Genomic DNA, 19,851 nt, shown 5'->3' on the forward strand with positions numbered 1-19,851 from the left:
AAAAAATAAAATAAAATGAGCTTAAAAAAAAGGAATGATAATCTCCTTTCACCTCTGAAGTGATTCTTAGAAATCATTCATCCAGAACATGATAAGACTCAAGACATTTTCACTTAAATAATAGTATAAGTTCAATAATAAAAATAAAAAAATAAGTTTAAGAAAAACTGTAAAATGAAATCTTGCAGAGTCTCTTGGTGATAAAGTAAAATGCTGTTTGCAAACTTAGTAACAGTATGCTTGATGTACGATTAGTGCCCAGTGTAGTATTAGCTGTGAATGATACTGAAGGACCTTCCACATGTTGGTCCCCATGGGAATTAAGTGCTATGGGTTCTGATTTTTAAAGAAGGCTAATGACAGTATCTTTCTACAAAAATATATTTCTTGTATGAAAAGCATGCTTTTTTTTTTTAAAGCCATCAAATTAATAATGTCTCTTATTTGCATAACCTTAAAAAAAAAAAAGGCCAAAACTCTTATTTCGACAATACTTCTTCTGCTCTTCAGTAAAAAAGAAAATAACCCTATTAGAAAGCTGTTTATGGCTTTGAGAACTCCAGTTCTCTTCAAATGGATTGCAGAAAATCTTTACTGAGTATCTACAATGTGTGTCACTCATCCTGCCAGCCCAACTCCTCCTCCCGTTCATACCACTGCCAACACATTTTGACTGCTGGCCTATTTCTCCAATTGTATCAGCAGCATGGCAGAGACGGGCTAGCTGTTGATCACTATAGTCCCTCCTCTTCCTGGGCACACAGCTGGGCTAAATTTCCTGGCGTCCCTTGCACTCAGCTGGGACTATGACTATGTGGCTAAGTTCCCACCGACAGGATGTGGCTGGATGTAACATGTGCCCCTCCAAGACTGGCTCATACAATGCCCCCATGCACACCCCTCTGGCTCTTGCCATTTTGTCCCAGCTTGATGAAGATAAGCTGTGAAACCTTGAAAGCTACATCGAAGATAGCAAAGTCACAGGATAAGGGTTTCTGTGTCCCTGACCACTGCTTGGAAAAAAGCCAACCATTGCTCAAGTACCTCTGTTCTAAGCTTTACATGAGAAAAAATGCTTCTGCCATGTTTGATCCATTCTTCTTTCTTTAGATGTGTTTGTTAAAGTAGCTAGCATCTGGAAGGCCTGAGATTTTTGCAAAACTATGAAATACCGATAGATTATTTATAAAATAGTGAATACACTCATTGTATGCCAAATCAGACACTGGCTCATAAAATAACTAAATAATATAGAACTAAGGTATCATTGCAGACAAGGTTCTACTGTAGATAAACCATCAAAGGTGCCAAAAGTTTAAGAAAGATGTTGCTGAAAACCTTGAAATATAGAATGATCATTTTTCAATTTTTCTGTGACACGAGAAAAGTCTGCTATGGCTTGATTTCAGTGATAAGAACATCTTGATCTAGCCTGTTAAGCACCAGTGTTTCGAAGGATAGCTTATGCCAGAGCATTCTTGCACATAGACATTTCTGAGAATTAGACATTTCTGAGACCTTATTAAAAAACCAAACTGGTGAGAATTGTGGACAACTGGTGGAGTTGTGAGCTATAGGCTTTCATCTAGGTTTAGTAAATGACAGATTAGGACCTCTTTCTTACCTTCATTCAGAATTGTATGATTATATTCCGTTATGATTTGACCACAGATAGCAATCCACAGTTTAAACTGATCATAAAAACACATTACTTTATTTAAATGTCAAAATGCACAGGAATATATATTTGTTCTGTGTACACATAGGATATGTATCAGGAGACACTCTCAGACATTTAAGCCTAAAGTGAAACCTGAGAAACTGAAGCTTCAACCACAACCAAAGTCCAATTAACTAAATTATTTATTTTGTTGTTCTAAGTGTAAGGGACCTAACCTGGTTTAAGGCCATCAAGTTAAAGATGTAATGCCAAAGAGGATTACTTACTGTCTATCAAAAAACTGTCCCACTAATTCAGTAAAGACCGTATAAGCAATGGGTAATCAATGGCACTTTTGGAAAACTGCCTTTGGTGATCACAGATATTTGCCTGGGCCCCAGTGTATCCCAAGTAACTGACTAAAAACATCTCTCAAATCAGTCTGATTTCTCCATCTCCACTGCCCCTACTTTTATCTAGGCCACTACAGTTCTTACCTAACATGCCAGAAATCTACTCTCGACCTGGCTTCCTTGCTTCCGCTCTTGCCTATTCTCCAAATGGTACCCCCACCCCCCTGCCCACCAAGGGGTGCCCAAAGCAGTGTCTTTAAAGCACATATCGGTCACGATCTCGCGGTCCGTGAGTTCGAGCCCCGCGTCAGGCTCTGGGCTGATGGCTCAGAGCCTGGAGCCTGTTTCTGATTCTGTGTCTCCCTCTCTCTCTGCCCCTCCCCCGTTCATGCTCTGTCTCTCTCTGTCCCAAAAATAAATAAACGTTGGAAAAAAAAAAATTTAAAGCACATATCACATTACACCACTCTCTGGCTTAAAACTCCCACCTGGCCTGCCATGCCATATCCAATCCAAATCTATCATTGTACCAATCTCCCCCTTCCCTTCACTTCAACCCAACTAATCTCCTTTGTGTTCCTTGAATATCCCACATTCTTTTCAGGGATTTTGAACTTCTAGTTTTCTCTGCCTGAAATGTTCTCCTTCTAGCTCTTTACATTGCTGACTTCAAGTCTCAGTTCAGCCATCACCTCCCCCAATCACCCTCTCTCTTGCCCTGCTAATTTCCTTCATAGCACTTAATAACACTCTATAATTTTATTCTCTATTGTCTGGAAATTTAGACACTCTATGAGGATGTGAACTTCACTTTTTTTATTTTTTATTACCTTGTTTCAGGTATCACACCCTCAGAGATGGAGGTTGAATGGATGAAATGCACAGGGAATGGATAATTTCAGCATTCTTTGTCCCAGTGACCATCCATGGCAAATTGTAGTATCACATGTGTCGATAAGTGTTCCTGTCCTGTCCCGGCAGGGATAGCTATAAAGTAATCCCAATTTCTGCTCTCCTAGGAATATAAAGATATTTTAGTTCTGGGGCCAACCATACAGCCCTTTCCACACAGTGAGTCTTACTGTTAAATGAAAAATGCCCTCGGGGCGCCTGGGTGGCGCAGTCGGTTAAGCGTCCGACTTCAGCCAGGTCACGATCTCGCGGTCCGGGAGTTCCAGCCCCGCGTCGGGCTCTGGGCTGATGGCTCAGAGCCTGGAGCCTGTTTCCGATTCTGTGTCTCCCTCTCTCTCTGCCCCTCCCCCGTTCATGCTCTGTCTCTCTCTGTCCCGAAAATAAATAAACGTTGAAAAAAAAAAAATGAAAAATGCCCAAGTGTGCAAAACTGATCATCCCAAGAGGATTATGTCTTAATATTTCATTATCTATGACATCGCACAAGGCTATCCTGGCTTTGAATTTTAAGCTATCTAACCTATGAAGAAGCTCTTTCAGGAGAAACAAGAGTCATTTCAACACAGAGTAAACTACCAGCCACTTCCTTGGATTCCCACATCCAGGGCGATCACCCTTAGAGTTTGTTGTATAGCAAATCAAACCCACGTCTATGTGGAAATCCAGTGCACACTTCACTTTGGTTTATGGCACTGGGTCAATCTGACAGAATAGCGTGTTTTCCCAGTTCTGACTAACTGGAGGAGAGTCATGCCTACAAATCGGTTTTCCAGACGTTCCTCTTTACATATAATAGGAAATGCAGGATTGGATCCGGGCAGGAGCTCTGGAAATGTCAGGGCAGTCTCTCCACACTGAACAAACATCCCCGAGAGTGCCAACATTCTCAAGTGAACACACTTTTCCCCATTTTGAGCCATGGTGAAGACATGCTATCCCAATCCAGCTGAACTAAAGAAATCCATTCTGTAACTAAACATGAGAAAACTCATTAAGTCCCTATGGAATGCCTGCCAAGAAACTTCACACTAGCAATGTGACATCTGCCTACACATAGGGAGGTTACAAGAATCACCCTTGCAATGCATGTGGTGGTAGTTACTCCTGTAAGGAGGTTGCTGGGGTCTTTACCAAAGAAATTCCATAGTGGTCGCTTCTTGAAAGCCCATGGGAGAAATGCCCCCCAGGACTCAGTATCAAAAAAAGCTTTGTTTCTTCTGAGGATTTAGCTTTGCTGATGGTTTTATCTTTTGGTTTACTTTAACAGATAACATTTCCTCTTTGCTTCTAGAAAGCCCAAGGAAGATTTGCAACCCTCTGCACTAATGACATTGGAGATCATGACATGCATTCTTATGTTCCTCTTGTTTTCTTACACATGTTTTCCCTCAACTTTGACTTCTTTAAATACTTTTTATTCTCTTGTATTATATATACATTTTTTATAAGCTGCTTCAAATCCTTTTGGGAATGAAATAGGCTATTAATGCATAGATACACACAGTAGATTTTACACTAAACCTTTTTACAACCCTAGATCCTGTAAAAACACAATATGGCCTCAGACAGACCTGGGATTAAACCTGATTTTGTATATTTCTAGCTGTGTTATCTTGGGTAGGCCACTTAGTATTTCCAAGCTTCCATTTCCTCCTCTTTAAATTAAGGATAATAACATCTACATTGTATTGTGGCTGTGAGAAATAATGATAATTTATATAAACAGCTGATACTTAGCAACTGCTAAATAGTTTCTTCTATTATCAATAATAACTATGTAGATTGTTACCAGAAAATACCTAAAGGCAATGTCTGGAAGACACAGGGACACAGACACATGGAGGATGTTATATAACTATGCCGGCAGAGACTGGAGCAATGCATCGGCAAGACAACGAACATAAAGAATTACCAGCAATCACCAGAAGCTGGAAGATGTAAGAAAAGATTCTTCCCTAGAAGCTCTGCAGGGAAAATGGCCATGATGACATTTTTGATTTTAGACTTCTAGACTCCCGAACTGTGAGAGAATAAATCTGTTATTTTAAACCATGCTATTTGGGAAATTTTGTTATGGTAGTCTTGGGAAACAAATACATTTCTCAGCTTCTGTAGCCCCAAATGGTAGAAGTGAAATTAACCAAACCAACTTCCAATCCAGCTGACATCTCCCAAAGTCTCGCAGACACATACCGGGCCACAGGATGTATTTCATGGAAGGCATATGCTAGAAGAGCATAAAGACTTTGACCTTAGGCTTAAATGAGTTAATTTCCCTCTCAAACCTTCAAATAGCTCATCTGTACAATGGGATTAGGTCTAGATCAATGATGGCAAATACATTATAATTGGGAATGGCTGCCTGAGAGCACTGTGTTGAGAAGGATTGTAAGGAGTCATCTGGGCAAAGAGGCAGAGACACTTTAACAGTCAAAATACTTCATCTTCATGCTCCCCATGCCTCTGTGACCATCCTTGTCAGTTTCCTCTTCCAGTGCCCACTCTTTAAACAGAGGTGATTCTTAGGATTCAGATAATGGCTCATATTTCTTTTCCCACCTTAACATGTTCTCTTTAGACAAACCAACTAATTCTTAAGGTCTTAAATGATCACTTATAGCTTCTGCTCATACTTTTAAATCTCTCTCTCCAGCCTGGATCAGTCTCCTATCCTCATTTAGTCCCACACATCCAAATGCTAGATGGACATGTCCATGTAGCTATCTCACGGACAACTCAAAGCAACTCATTTATAATAAAACTCACCAGTTGCTCCCCTAAGCTTGCTCTTCCTCTCATATACTATCTCTTAGTCAGCAGTACAACCATATACCTAGTAAGAAAACTGGGCTCTTTCCTGGACTATTTCCTCTTTCTTACCCCTTGATTCCCAATCAATCATCAAGACAACCCAATCTTACCTCCTAGATAATCCCCTTCTGTATTTACTATCACTGTCCTAATTCAACGTTCCATCAGTTCTTGCCTTTCAAGATTCCCCTCAGGTAGCACTGCCTCAAGATACCTCTGCATCTGTGTTTTCTGCCCTTGAATCTCTGGAATCTGGCATTGTGTCTAACATGTAGGCAACAGATGATGATGACGACAATGACAATGATGACGACAATGATGATAAGGATCATTTGTTTACCACTTGCTATGTACAAGGCACCATTCTCAGCAATTTTTATATCCACAGCCACCTTCTATGGTAGGTTCTCATCCCTATTTAGAGACAAAGTACAGAAAGTTTAAGTGACTTTCTCAGAGTTACACAGTTCTACCAAGAGGATGCTAAACAGATCTGAAATTCAATTTAAATTAAAATACACTCATAAGGGGAAATAGTGAAACACATACCTATTTGTTCAATAAATTTTTATTGAACACACACTATGTGGTGAGCACTGGAGGCACAAATAAATGAATACATAAACACATTAACTACAGACATGGGGAAAATCTCTCAGGAAATTCATTCATTTCTCTAGACCAGAACTGACCCAGGATTCTGGGAAACGAGTTATTATCCATAGAATTCTAGGTAACTTTGAGAAATATTGGGGGTGGCAGACTGAACTCAGGGTTTCCTCCTCTAGTATCGCCTTCCCCACAGAGCTGAGAAGCCCTTGTGAAGTACCAGAAAAAGCTTCAGTTATGGCCTCCATTCCTGGCCTCACAGCAGTGCCAGCCTCCAGCCTCCTCAATCCCCTCTTCTTTGACTGCAAGAGGGCTGCTCCTCTCAGTCGAGGCAGAGAGAAGCAAGTTCTCTGCAAGCTGGTAAAGGCTTATTACTTTGACAGCGTTGGGTCAGAGGACCTATGTCAATCTGACTTTGCCAAGTAGCACTGTGACCTTGGGCAAGTCACTTCACCCGTCTGACCCCAGAAGCCTATCTCTAAGTGTCCTTCCAACCCTACATTCTATGATTTAGAGTATACACTTCAGAGCCTACTAAGAGCAGGGATCTTGGCAATAAGAGACCCTTCCCCTATCCCCCTTGGCTACAACAGATTATTCCTGGACACTACCTGCAAAACCAAGCATTGCTCAGACACTAAAGAAAACCTAAAATTTGGGGTATGTGATTATTCTGTCAGTCTAAGAAAAGTCCACTTAAGTTTTCCCATAATAATGCCTTTCTTTGTTATTCATAAATGTCAGGAAACCTATGACCACATGCAACCTGACAGCAAGTAAAAGAAGACCTTGTCCTCATCTCTGCAATGGCAACTGCTTTTTAAAATATCTATCCAAGACAAGAGGACCTCTCTGTCCATCACATTACTCCACTCTTGCCGTTTCTTCCCAGACTGCAGGCACTCTTGGATGTGGTCTGGGAAGAAATCCACATTTACCCAGTGAGTAAAGGGGAGGATTATTCTGGAAGGTGACAACTCTCATCTGAAATGTTTACTACCATCTTGGAAGTGAAAGCCCCATTAGGGTTTGAATGGACCAAGCAAAACAAGGATACAGGTGGAAACTGTTCTGGTAATCCCAAAACTGAGGGTAGGTTTTACTGATGGTGAATACTTATTTACTTACACATTTATTTCACATGGTAAATTTCTTTTTATCAGGGATCATTTTGTAAGGGCTAAAATTGTTTCTGTGCAGAAGTTACTACATGCATCATCTACAGCTGGACTATAAAAGAGATCCAAGGATAAGTCTGTCCAAAGAGCCTCTTTAAGGGTGATATGATAAAAACAAAAACAAAAACAAAAACAAACAAAAAGAAAACAAACAAACAAAAAAAGCTATGGGGAGCATCTAATACAAAGAAGGGGCAATACTGGAGGAAAGAGGGGGAAGGAATGATCTTGAGCCTCTCAGCAGTTTTGTTTACATGGCAAATGAGCAAATCATAAGAAATCACAAGGCAGTATTTTGTTCAACAAACATTTAGTGTCTTTATGCAAGAGATGCCATGAATACAAGACTGAATAACTGCCTGGAGGCTTAGATATGTGAGTCACCCAAACGACTTAAAACTATGTGATCCCACTAGACTAGAGGTATGGCTGTGCTCATGACCTAACCAGCCACGGGGAATCCCAGAAAAAGAAGTGGAGGTTTGAGTCGCTACCCACCATTCTGTGGACTTCTCAATTTTCCCAACACCCGACATTGTCCTCCCAAATCCCTAACTGAACCACCAAATGATTTCCCTGTCATTGAGACATGGCTTCATTCTTTTACTCATCCAACAAATAATTACTGAGTACCTACTTTGAGCCCGGCACTGTGAAAGGCACCAGGATCTGTTTGATCCAGGTCTAGTGACCCATTTATCCCAGGCCTCATATTCATGAAGGGTTTATAAAGTACATTTGTTAGATTATACAAGTGATATCAAATATATAGTGACAGATGCACTTACAGGATTAAACTTCAAAGCACATTATAATTTTTATAATCTTGTTTTGGCAATTTTCAAAAATATATACAAGTCTCCCCATGGTGACATATCATCCACGGAAGTTATCCAGGTCTCTCTCAGTCACCATGGGTCCCACTGGACATTCAAGAGAGGACTGCCAACAAGCTAGCTGTTACACTGTGCTCACAGAACTTGGTGCTTAGTGGGGAAACAGTTATCAAATAAGAACACACATCCAATGAATAACGAGTTATCCAGGGGAGGAGAGTGGCATGGCGTGAGGCTGCACTGGCAAGCAGAGTTTTCACTTTTAGCTGAAGCATTTGAATTTTTACTATAAAGACATATATAAAGACACATGCCATGTGCTACTTGTAGAGTCATTATAAATTTCTACATCAGGCACATCATGAAAAGAACAGCCAAGAAGGGGACTACAAGACCATGAGAGAGGTTGACCCCAATGTGGGAGGCACTGAGAATGAGCAAAACGCCAAGTTGGAGCTTCAGACTTGGTCTGGAGCTCAAACAGCTGCACACAACTTTGTGGTGACCATGGGGGAGGTGCTGCCAGGCATGGGTGCAAGGCTCCCCATCTCAGAGCTCTCTCCTGGGCTCAAGCACCTTCTGACCCCACAAATGGAACGAGCTTTCAGCTATTGTGTAACATGGATGATTGATATGTTACTCTCACCTTGGTTTGAAACTTGCCTTCTCATGGAGAGCAATAAATCTTACCAGAAAATACTAAATGCCCCTGAGCTGAATCACAGCAATCCTGTCTAGACTGAAATGTCTCATCTTCATTTGTCAAGCAAATTGTGTCTTGACCATTATTGTGCACCTGGTAAGCCCCATTGGCTTTATACAGTTCCATCAGCAACAGGGCAGCCCCTGCTAAACAGCTTTCTCTCTGAGGAAAGCCTGGCCACATACAAATGATCTCAAGGCATGCTAGAGAAATAAGAGCAAATATCATGGAAACATCATTAGGTATATCAACACACTGCTGATGGTAGATGGAACAGTCCAATTCTGTACCAGACAAATTTGGGGAAAAATGTTTCCATACACTGTTCTTTTTTATTTTCCTGATGATATTTTGAGATATACTCACATGGCATGGCTCTTATAAAACAGACGCAAGACCAATGACTGATCATCCAATAATGCTTCTGATCAGAGCAATTGTGTGTGTGTGTGTGTGTGTGTGTGTGTGTGTGCGCATGAATGCACACATGCAATACTTTCTTAGTGTGGCAGGTGCCTCTTTGGAGCATGCAGTTTTTAGGGCTGTGTATACAAGTAAAGTCAGCACAGAGTAATGCAACTGAATGTACCTCTGCACGAGGTAGACAGCTAGCTGAGGAAAAGTTTCCTAGAATGGGTTTCATGTCTTAGTTCTACTCTAAGACCTCACTGGGAATCTGTATGGTAGAGAGGGTTACTAGGTAAAATATGGGGCACCTAGTTAAATGTGAATTTGGGGTAAACAATGAGTGATTGTTTTTTAGTATAGGTACTTTCCAAATATTGCACGGGTGTTATTTTTATTTGCAAAATCAGGCGACCCTGACAGCTGAAGAGGGGAAGACATGCATGTCAATCACCTTTGTCATGAATATTGTCACCATCAGCATCAGTTAACATTTACAGCACATGGGGATGAGGTCCATGCTATAGGGAAGACCTATGAATTACTCCTGCTGCCTAAAAGACTCAGAATGTACCTACTTCTTCAATTGTGGCCTCCTTGAGATCATGGGCTATACCTTAGTGCTCCATCTTTAAGACCGGGCCTGGTGACTGGCATGTGGTACTAGCTAACAACAGAGTTTTGAATAAATGAGGATATGGTATGGAATGGTTATAAAAGGAAGAAATACGGGGTGAGCAGGATAAAATGACAAAACTGTACGTGGCAGAAAATACAGGGAACCTCCAAATCTGCAGCCACCTCCATCACCTATGAGAAGAACCTCTTAGCAGAGCAATTCAATTGAACAGTCTCTTAGCTTGGTCAGTAAGACTGAACTGTCTCGAGTAAGTGCAAAATAGTCTAGGCATTCCGAGTGGGTAGGGGAGGGGGAGTATGCAAAGCTGGGAAATCAACACTTATACAATTATCCACTTTAAAACATTTTTTTAAATGTTTATTTTTGACAGAAAGAGCATAAGCTGGAGAAGGGGAGAGGGAGAGGGAGATACAGAATCTGAAGCAGGCTCCAGGCTCTGAGCTGCCAGCTCAGAGCTCGACGCGGGGCTCAAACCCATGGACGCCTCATGACATGAGCCAAGTCAGACATTTAACCAACTGAGCCACCCAGGAGCCCCTACAATTATCCATTTTAAAAAGCCATAATGAAGGGGACAAAGCACAGTAAATGCCCACAAGAGGGACAAGCAGTTCTGCCTGGGACAGTGTAACAGGTTTTAGGTAGAAGAAGTTACGTGAAATACACAAGCAGGTATGATCCTCAGAAGTGCTTTGTACTTTATAGACTCTGTATGTATGTTTAATCACAAGTATATGTAATATATAAGCATACATACTATTATTCAAAAGTTGCAAGAATAGTACATTGAACTCCCACATACTCTATATTATTCTACGTAACTGGAACTGAGTCTTCAGGCAAATTCATATTTCCTTTGGAAGTACCCTAGAATGGAGATGTTTAAATAAATAAAGTAGTACGTACTGATCACATTGCAAATACATAACAATTTTTCTTTTTTAATATATGTTGTTTTAAAATTTGTTTTACCTTATGAAATAAGAAATACTTGCTGACTACAGAAAACTAAAAAACAAAAAAAAAACAAGGTCATTTAAAAAATGTAAAAAACAAAAATCACTAAAAATAAAAATTATTTTTCTAGTCATAGAAAACATTTGTAGCATATACACTTCTAGATTTTTTCTGCACATATATGCATATTAGGTATTTAACAAATATGCTATCAGATTCTATATACTGGGGCGCCTGGGTGGCGCAGTCGGTTAAGCGTCCGACTTCAGCCAGGTCACGATCTCGCGGTCCGTGAGTTCGAGCCCCGTGTCAGGCTCTGGGCTGATGGCTCAGAGCCTGGAGCCTGTTTCCGATTCTGTGTCTCCCTCTCTCTCTGCCCCTTCCCCGTTCATGCTCTGTCTCTCTCTGTCCCAAAAATAAATAAACGTTGAAAAAAAAAATTTAAAAAAAAAAAAAAAAAAAAAAAAAAAGATTCTATATACTACCACGTTAACTTGGTTTTAAGCTACAAAGTAAATTTATCCAAGTGACCAAATATTTAATGCTTGCACAGAAATTTTCTACTGATGAATTACTTAACCAACTACCTACTGCTGCGCAAATTGTTTTCAGTTTTTTTCTGTGATAAACTTCCTGACAGCTAAGTCTTTATTTATTTATTTTTTTAATTTTTTTTTTCAACGTTTATTTATTTTTGGGACAGAGAGAGACAGAGCATGAACGGGGGAGGGGCAGAGAGAGAGGGAGACACAGAATCGGTAACAGGCTCCAGGCTCTGAGCCATCAGCCCAGAGCCTGACGCGGGGCTCGAACCCACGGACCACGAGATCGTGACCTGGCTGAAGTCGGACGCTTAACCGACTGCACCACCCAGGCGCCCCATGACAGCTAAGTCTTTAAAGATGCCCATCATTATTTCTTGGGGATGAATTCCCAGAGGGAGAACTCCTGAGTCAAACATTAGACACATTTTTAAGGCTTTTGATACATATCATCATTTTGCTCTCTAGGAAGGTTGTGTCAACTTATAATGTTATAATTATAAAATATAAAAGGGCTCATTTTCCAAATTATTTTTCCAAATTAGTCACCTCATAAAATCTGTGAAATCAGAATTTGGAGACAGCACATGTAGAGTAATATAAGTAGCAAGTTTTTTTCTCAGAGGAAACCTGTCCAAAAAACCATGATTTAAAAAAATCCCACTTGTCCACAGTTTGCCTTTAGTCCAACCAACTGGTTTAGATAAGAACTTTTTTTTTTTTTTTTTGGGGGGGGACAGAGAGAGACAGAGCATGAACGGGGGAGGGGCAGAGAGAGAGGGAGACACAGAATTGGAAACAGGCTCCAGGCTCTGAGCCATCAGCCCAGAGCCTGACGCGGGGCTCGAACTCCCGGACCGCGAGATCGTGACCTGGCTGAAGTCGGACGCTTAACTGACTGCGCCACCCAGGCGCCCCTAGATAAGAACTTTTAAAGTTAAGTTTCTAAAGTCTGTCATATTTGTGGAACTGTGTCTGCTTACTATTCTAAAATGACTTTATCAAAAACGAATACATTTCTTTTTTAAGGTGATAATTAAGCCAGACTTGTTTAATGACATCCCATTCACTTTCCTGGACAAAGGAATGCATTTGCCTTCCTTTTTCCATAACCAGAAGAAGGTTATTTTTGGTCAAACAAAGTGAAAACCATAAATGGTGGGTAGCTATCATTATCCCCGTAATAGTGGTCCAGGTGTGAAGTACCTCCTCAGGGAAAAGCAAACAGGAACAAACAAAAACCTTTCCAGCATCCAGAACCTCCAAATAAGAAGAAAAGATAGCCAAGCAGAAGTTTTAAAATGCTGCCTAAACCATACCTAAAAAAGGAAAATGCATGACACTACAAGAGAAAAGCTAATGAAGCAGAAAAATACTTCCCACTATACAACTCCCTAGAGGACTATGACAGGTATCAGAGGTGTGTGAAATGTTTGACAGCCATGGGAAGCACTGGTTTGGGTTTAACTAAAGGAAAGGATAGTTGGAGAGTGCCAACATTTTCTACTGACAAAAGAAAACCAAGCCAGCTTTCTCTTCTGTTAAGTTCCATGCTCAGTTGACCAACTCTGTTTTCATCTTTTCTGAGACCCACGAAAATAGAGTAAAAAGAGAAAATATCCAAATATAGAAGCTGAATTTAACAAGATTAGAAAAACCTAAACTATGTTATGTTCTGGTAGACTTGCAATCACATAATTACAGTCATTTGGTCAATCAATGTCTGATTAGTTCAATGAGAGAAGATGTTTGGCTATACGGCCAGATACCAAAAAACAAAACAAAACAAAACAAAACCATTTTTTTAAAGGATCGCTCTCTCTACGTAATAATCAATCGTGTTATGACAATTTTGTAATACTGGGATGGGTCATCCAAGCAACTAAGGAAATGGTAATGCTTTGCTCACTTTAAAGAAAAAAAAAATCAGCATTTCCAAAGTTGGCATAGTCACACAAAGTCAAAACAAGCCTCAGAGGCAAAGGAAAGGGGCCGAAACCCTGAGAACCATAAAATGACGAATGAGAAAACTCCTCCCCACGGAAGATATTCAGGTATATAAAAGGCATGTGATGGAACACTTAAGACCTAAAACATCACTGTCAATCTTGAGTCTGGATGTTTAGCTTAGGAAGAAAAAAAAAAAAAAAAAATGAACACTAAGCCTGACGTGATTCAAAAGTGTTTGTGGCCTGCATGCCTTGTAGGTCTGTTCATCCCTGGCGCCCTCTCTCTGCACTGTAACTTGCTGCATCTTCACCTAAGGGAAGTCACCTGGCAAAATCTGAGACTTCTGAACAGCATGAGCAATTCATTTCCTGTAGAGTGCCTAAGAGAAACCAGAGCTTTTGAGTTGCCCCAAGACATCCAATCACACACCCCACCTGGGGAAAGGTACCTTAAGGAGGCCTTCTATGAAATGTCCACACAGGCCTTCAACATCTTCAGAGAGTCCACCACCAAATCCACTTGGAAAAAGAAAAACCTGAAACAAATCCAAATCAGACTTGATTGGCAGATGCACCACTTGGAAAAATGCTTCGAGGAAGAGGAGAAAGGGAAGGAAGACTCGAAACAGATGGAAGAGGATGGGATGGACTTCTCAGGAGCTATGGTCTCCCAGGTGAGCAGCCTAGAACTGAGGAGATATTTCTATAGGATGTACAACTTCCTGAAAGATAAGAAATACAGTCGCTGTGCCTGGGAGACCATCCGAGTGGAACTCAGAAGATGTTTCTACTACTTCTATAAATTAACACTACTACTCAGGAAGAAATAAGGTATATTCTTAGAATTAAAATTCCATTTCTCTCCAACAGCTCCTTCTCTTTCATCTTCTTTTTAAGAATTATTGGGCTATTCTCCATTGGAGTGGCGATGATTTATGCAAGGTTTAGAGTCTCTAAAGTTGGCCTTGAGACATCAGCTACCTTTCCAAGAGAGGTGATGCCAACCATCTCCTGGGTACCCTGAATCTTGTCAGAAAGTTCTGAAGTCAGTTCTAAAGGAATGAGATTCTCTTCATGTTCTTCTACTGTTTTCTTTCCCATTCCTTGTGCCATTTTGTACTCGCTTTGCTCTACTACCTTCGAACTTCACCCAGCCAATGGCTAGAGGATGTAGCCCAGAGAATATTGCAGAATGTAACACCTCAATGACTTAATCCTCCTGCTGCCAAGGCTGTTTATTCTATGAAAATTTAGCTTGTTAAAGGAGCTTACACAAGCTATCATAAAGTTAAAACCCTTCCTGTCTCCCCCTGTCCTCAACAAAAAAATGAAAAAAAAAAAAAAAGTTGAAATTCCTGGCCTATTTGCTTCTCAGTTTGGTTTGTTTGAAATGATACAAAGACTTTATTATTTTAAGAGAATAAAGACCCCCAATGATATTGGATGGTTGAACTAATGGATGGCCATTAAGCTCTCATTCAACCTTTGAGAGCCAATGATTGACTCTTGCTGCATATTATTCGATTTGGAAGGCACGGAAAATGCTGCAGAAAAGTACAGTATCTGCTTTTCATTGTTTTTCTGTTTTTTAATGCCTGAGATAAATTACCTACAGTCATACTTCGCATTTTCACATTGAATTTTCCCAATTAGAACGCCACTTTCTGCCTGTTAAGTAAACTAGTTATAATAACACATGACACTTTACTATAGTTTATTTTTTTAGAAGTTAATTTGTATCCAGATTACTTAGATTATTTACCCAAATTTTCTTGTGTGATCCTTCATCTGTATTAATTCATCATCTAGCTGAAATTAATTTTCTCTTCCTCTCTCTCCTCCACCCCATTTCAGAAACCTGCACCGTAAAGCAAGAATTAACATAGAGATTTATGGCTACACAAATGCACAAAATGTACCTGGTTCCACCCTTCGGAAACCTTCCTGCTATTGTTTCAAAAGCAAGCTACTAAACTGTTTAGTTTCAAGATTTATTCAAGTACAGGGCTCAAATGGTAAAGCCAAATAGAGAAAGTCTTAAAAAAAAAACTGGGGTAAATTTCAGCCAAAAATTAAAAGTTGTGGATTATGACATACTGGTTACCAGTGGAAGGAACACAAATAAAATGAGTTAGTAAAATCCATTTAGTAAAAACAACTCCTCAACAGAGTTGTTCTAAATGAAAAAAGGGGGGGCATAAACTGAAGAAATTGGGGCATGCACACTACGAAGCAGTAAGTATACACTTGGCATCTTCCAAGAATTTCTCTAATAATGCTTATGCACAGTCTCCCTAATAACTCTACCGAGATCATGTCAATTATTTTAGTAATTTATGGCTGCAGTCTTGCCAAATGTCTGCCATGCTGGAGGGAAGAAAATTGGAACTTTGAGTTAATAAAGATTATCTGATTACATGGGCAGGGTCAGAAGTCAGAACAGTATGCTTTTATTAAAAGCACCTCTAAGGGACAACAGGAAAAATGCTTAATCTCATTTGTGATTAAAGAAATGCAAAAGACAAGAGCATACTTCCCTCCCATCGGTCTGGCAGAAATGAAAAACAGCGATTATAATACAGAGTGTGAGTGGGGTGCAGGATGCAAGGAAAAAAATCCTCTTGTATCTTGTTAGAGAGAAGGTAAAGCGGCACACCCTTCCTACAGGACGCTATGGCAATCTTAAATATCCTAAAAATTGCATTCAACCTAGCTGTACTATCTCCAGAAATTTATCCAAGGAAATCATTGGATAAGATTGTCCACTGGAGCCTTGCTTATAATATCCCCCTTCCTTTTGTCTTCATTTTCACTTCTCTGTATTTTTTTTCCTACAGTGATTTGGGGGAGGGGGGAGGGTAGTTAATTCTAAAATTAAAGAAACTGTACAAGATTATCTTCCACTACAATTATCCTGTTTTCCTTACTGGAGCAGACCAGGACAAACACTGCCCTTACACTTTGTTAATGATGCCTTTGGGCACTTCTTGGGCAACCCAGGTCTGCCTTGTTGCTCTTCTCCTGCTGCTACTGTGCAAAATTTCAAAGGAATCCTTCCTTATGCATCATTTTCATAATGAAATGTTTGTAAAGAGCCTTCCAGTGCTTCAAAGATTTTGCTTTTTGTTGTTGTTGTTGGTACCACTGGTAATATCCAGCACTTTCTGGAATTGCTCTGTGTCCACCTTCCAGATTTAGCAGTCACCTTTGTATTTATTTGTTGAATGGAAGTCAAATTTCTATTAGGTCAGGTAAAGGATAGACTCTTAGAACTGTGGAGAGCCAAGTGCACAGCTCCCACTTAAAATGCTTGAGTGGGTACATAGGTCACAAGTGTTGGGAGGGGAGCTTCCTCCCTACCCCCTCTTGGGGGAAGGATCAAAAGTTAGAGTGTAATTGAGTCTCCTTGGAAAAAGGACGAGTGGACCTCCCTCAGAAAAAGCTGGCAACATCACTGCATTTAAAGCTATGAGCATGTATAGGTTCTAACAGGTGCACAGGCTTGGCCTCCACTCACAGGCAAAACCACTCTCCCTTCACCCTTTCGGTGACCCCCCCTTCTCAAGAGTAGCTACTTTGCTTTGACCTACTTCTTTAATACTCCCCAGTAAGAAGAAACATGACGTGTAAGCATCTAACTTGTGAGGGAAGGGACAGAAATAGGGCCACCCATAATCTACCAGGTGCACCCCCAGGGGAACTCGGAGGCAGTCCCAAGCCACTGGTTCGCAAGGACTTGGAAGTCTGGGCGCTTTCCCGGTGGCGTCTCTAAATGCTGAGAGGGGACCTGGGATTTAGACATGGGAAGCCCTACCCCAAGTCAAAACTCCACGTTTAATCTGGACGAAGCCACCTAACCACTATTTCTAGGCAAAGTCTCGAGGCTTCCCGGGTTATTTCCTTCTCCATCCTGGCCTGTCCTCCGGCCCTTGGAAACTCGCAGACCCCAGAACCTAGGCATTCTGCCCACCACAAGTGCCCCGACCCTGTGCCGCTGCCCTGGAAGCGGCCCAGCCACAGGCCTTTAGGCGATTTAAATCCACTGGAACTACCGAAGGACACCCTGGTCGGGGGCGGAAGGTCGCTTCCAGTCTCGGGAAAGCGGCACCTCTCCGTGACTGCGCCCTTCGCGGCGCGCCTGGGCTGAGATCTGAGAAATGCGCCCCGGGCCACAGGCAGCCGAGGAGGCGGGGAGGCTGCAACTTTCCCTCCGCCCTCTAACCGCAGGGCCTGGGTGCGGCGGCCTCGCGGGGGTCAGGCTCCTCTCCTTCCACGGTCGGGATCCCCAGCGGGAGGCGGCCGTGTGGGCTGGAGGGAGGGGGTGGCGGGCGGGTGCAGGGAGGACACGGGGGGCGTCCTTCTCTCCGCGAGCCCCGCCAGATGTTGCAAAGGCAAACAATAGGGGAGACGCGGAGAAACAAAAGGCCATTCGTCACGATCTCCACGGGCTCTATGGCGTGGTCCCTACGGGGAGGACGTCTGGGAGGCGGTCTGGAAGGTGGGTGAAGGGGGGAGCCAGAGGCGACTGGGGGTTCCCGGTACTCACTTGCCAGGCACCGGGGGTCGGCCCTTTCCATTCCGAGAGGGGTCCCGAGGCAAGGAGGACCATCAAAGGAAAGTTGAGGGCTTTTCACCTTCCTCGGCGCGGGGGAAGGGAGGGGCTGGATTCCAGATGTTTGACAGTTGTTGGCCCAAGGGGTCGGCAGGGTTTCGTCCGTTCTTTCCCCACCCGCACCCTCTCCGGAGCTCGGACGGCGCCGGGGTCGAGCGGGCCGGCGGAGCGGGCTTCCTTCCCCCGCTCAGCCCGCGTGGAGCCTCCGCACACGCCCCGAGCGCCGAGCTCCGGCCCAGGCGCACTTTCGCGAAAGTTTGTCTTCCCGCCCCCCCGCGGCCTGACACGCACGCTGCAGCCCCCCGCACTTCGGGGTGGCTCCGGGACGCACTTGTGCCCCGCAGGGAGACCGAGGTTACAGAGTCTGCACAGTCAAGGCCCCGGAGCCCGGGCTGGGGACTGGACTCCCGTTCCCGCCCAGGAAGGGCGCGCTAGGGGCCCGCAGGGGCCGCGACGTGGGGCGGGGGTCTGACGCGGATCCCGGCCGCGGAGCCGCCCACCCCCCGGTCCCGCTGCGCCCGCCCCCAGGTGCGCCCCGCACCCCAGCCCGCCCGGGCGCCACCGGGGCGAGCAGCTGCCGGGCGGCGCCACCTTGCCTCTCCCGGCGCGGGCTCTCACTCACCGTGGGCTTTTACCTTCAGCCAGCGGCCGGGTCGGCTCCGTGCTCCGGGCGGGTCAGTAGCAGGCGGCGCCAGAGGAGGAGGGTGAGCCGGAGGCCAGACGGGCGACGCTAGCGGATCCACGCGGCGGGCAAGGGGCGAGCGGCGAGGGGCCAGCGCGCGCAGTCTCCAGGAGCGCGCGGGCGAGCGAGCTCGGGGCTCGAGCTCCAGCCGCTGCTCCCAAGTAGCCCCCACAGGCGCCCCGCGTGCGGTTGTGCGCGGGGACGCCGAGAGGGGACCCCTGGCGGCCGTCCGCGGAATGGCAGCTCCGTGGGGGAGAGCAGTCAGACAGGTCGCCTGGAGGCTCAACTTGCCTCCTTCAGAGGTGGGGAGTGGTCGGGCTAAGCGGGCTCCCCACCTTGGGGAAAAGAGGGTGGTCTTCTCACCAGGGCGACAAGGGAGATACCGGATCAGAAAGGACGCGTTCAGGGTCCACAACGGCCAAGGCACCTATAAAGGGAGAATCACCTTCTCCAACATTCTCTGACTTGTTGAAAAATACTGACAGAGCGGAGCATTAATCGTTGGAAAATACTCTGAGATTGTGGCAGATTTACTAGAACAAACTGGGAGTAGTGGGATGAGCATAGACTTTGAAGCCCAGTCACCCCTGAGACTTTCTACTGTGTGATCTTGATCTGTGACCTCTAAACTTCAGTATTCTTCTCTGTAAATTGGGAAAGCAATATCTACCTTGCAGGGTGGTCTTAAGGGTAAAGTAAACATAGAAAGTATTCTTAATAGTAGGAGTCATTAAAGATAAGATTCCTAGAGAAAATAATGTCTTATGGGGCGCCTGGCTGGCTTAGTCGGTTGGGCGTCAGACTTCAGCTCAGGTCAAGATCTTGAAGTTTATGAGTTCAAGCCCCACGCAGCGGCCCTGTGCTGGCAGCTCAGAGCCTGGAACCTGCTTCAGATTGTCTCACTCTCTTTCTACCCCTCCCCCACTTGTGCTCTTTTGTCTCTGAAAAATAAATAAATGTAAAAAGAAAATAATGTCTTCCACATCTTTTATACCTGTTATA

At 43.3% G+C, this 19,851-nt stretch overlaps 2 protein-coding genes and 1 long non-coding RNA gene across 10 annotated transcripts in view; 2 read left to right on the forward strand and 1 right to left on the reverse strand.

Moving 5' to 3' along the window:
- The window catches only part of LOC123593641, a 66,424-nt gene extending 55,900 nt beyond the window's left edge, over positions 1-10,524 (forward strand). The window contains exon 3 of the long non-coding RNA XR_006710420.1: positions 4,707-10,524. This is a non-coding gene — a long non-coding RNA (uncharacterized LOC123593641). The remainder of the gene's footprint in view (positions 1-4,706) is intronic.
- Positions 1-19,422, reverse strand: part of MOB3B (MOB kinase activator 3B) — a 204,907-nt gene extending 185,485 nt beyond the window's left edge. For 3 of the 8 annotated variants that reach the window (XM_045469837.1, XM_045469830.1, XM_045469836.1), the window contains exon 1: positions 14,005-14,091. The gene's annotated coding sequence lies outside the window, so the exon portion shown is untranslated. Of the gene's footprint in view, positions 1-13,990; positions 14,092-18,101; positions 18,742-18,789 lie in introns of those variants that run through there. The other 5 variants (XM_045469839.1, XM_045469834.1, XM_045469831.1 and 2 more) reach the window with 5 other exon arrangements.
- On the forward strand, positions 12,590-15,387 carry IFNK (interferon kappa). Its single transcript, XM_045469840.1, has one exon. It carries the CDS (start codon positions 13,759-13,761, stop codon positions 14,383-14,385), a length of 627 nt encoding a protein of 208 aa, XP_045325796.1. The 5' UTR covers positions 12,590-13,758; the 3' UTR covers positions 14,386-15,387.
- Positions 19,423-19,851: the final 429 nt, after the last annotated feature.

The sequence above is a fragment of the Leopardus geoffroyi genome, chromosome D4 (genome assembly GCF_018350155.1).
Source record: "Leopardus geoffroyi isolate Oge1 chromosome D4, O.geoffroyi_Oge1_pat1.0, whole genome shotgun sequence".
Taxonomy (NCBI): domain Eukaryota; kingdom Metazoa; phylum Chordata; class Mammalia; order Carnivora; family Felidae; genus Leopardus; species Leopardus geoffroyi.

What these genes read in the sequence shown, in the direction of transcription:
- IFNK (XM_045469840.1), top strand. Translation starts at nt 13,759, where the DNA reads ATGAACACTAAGCCTGACGTGATTCAAAAGTGTTTGTGGCCTGCATGC.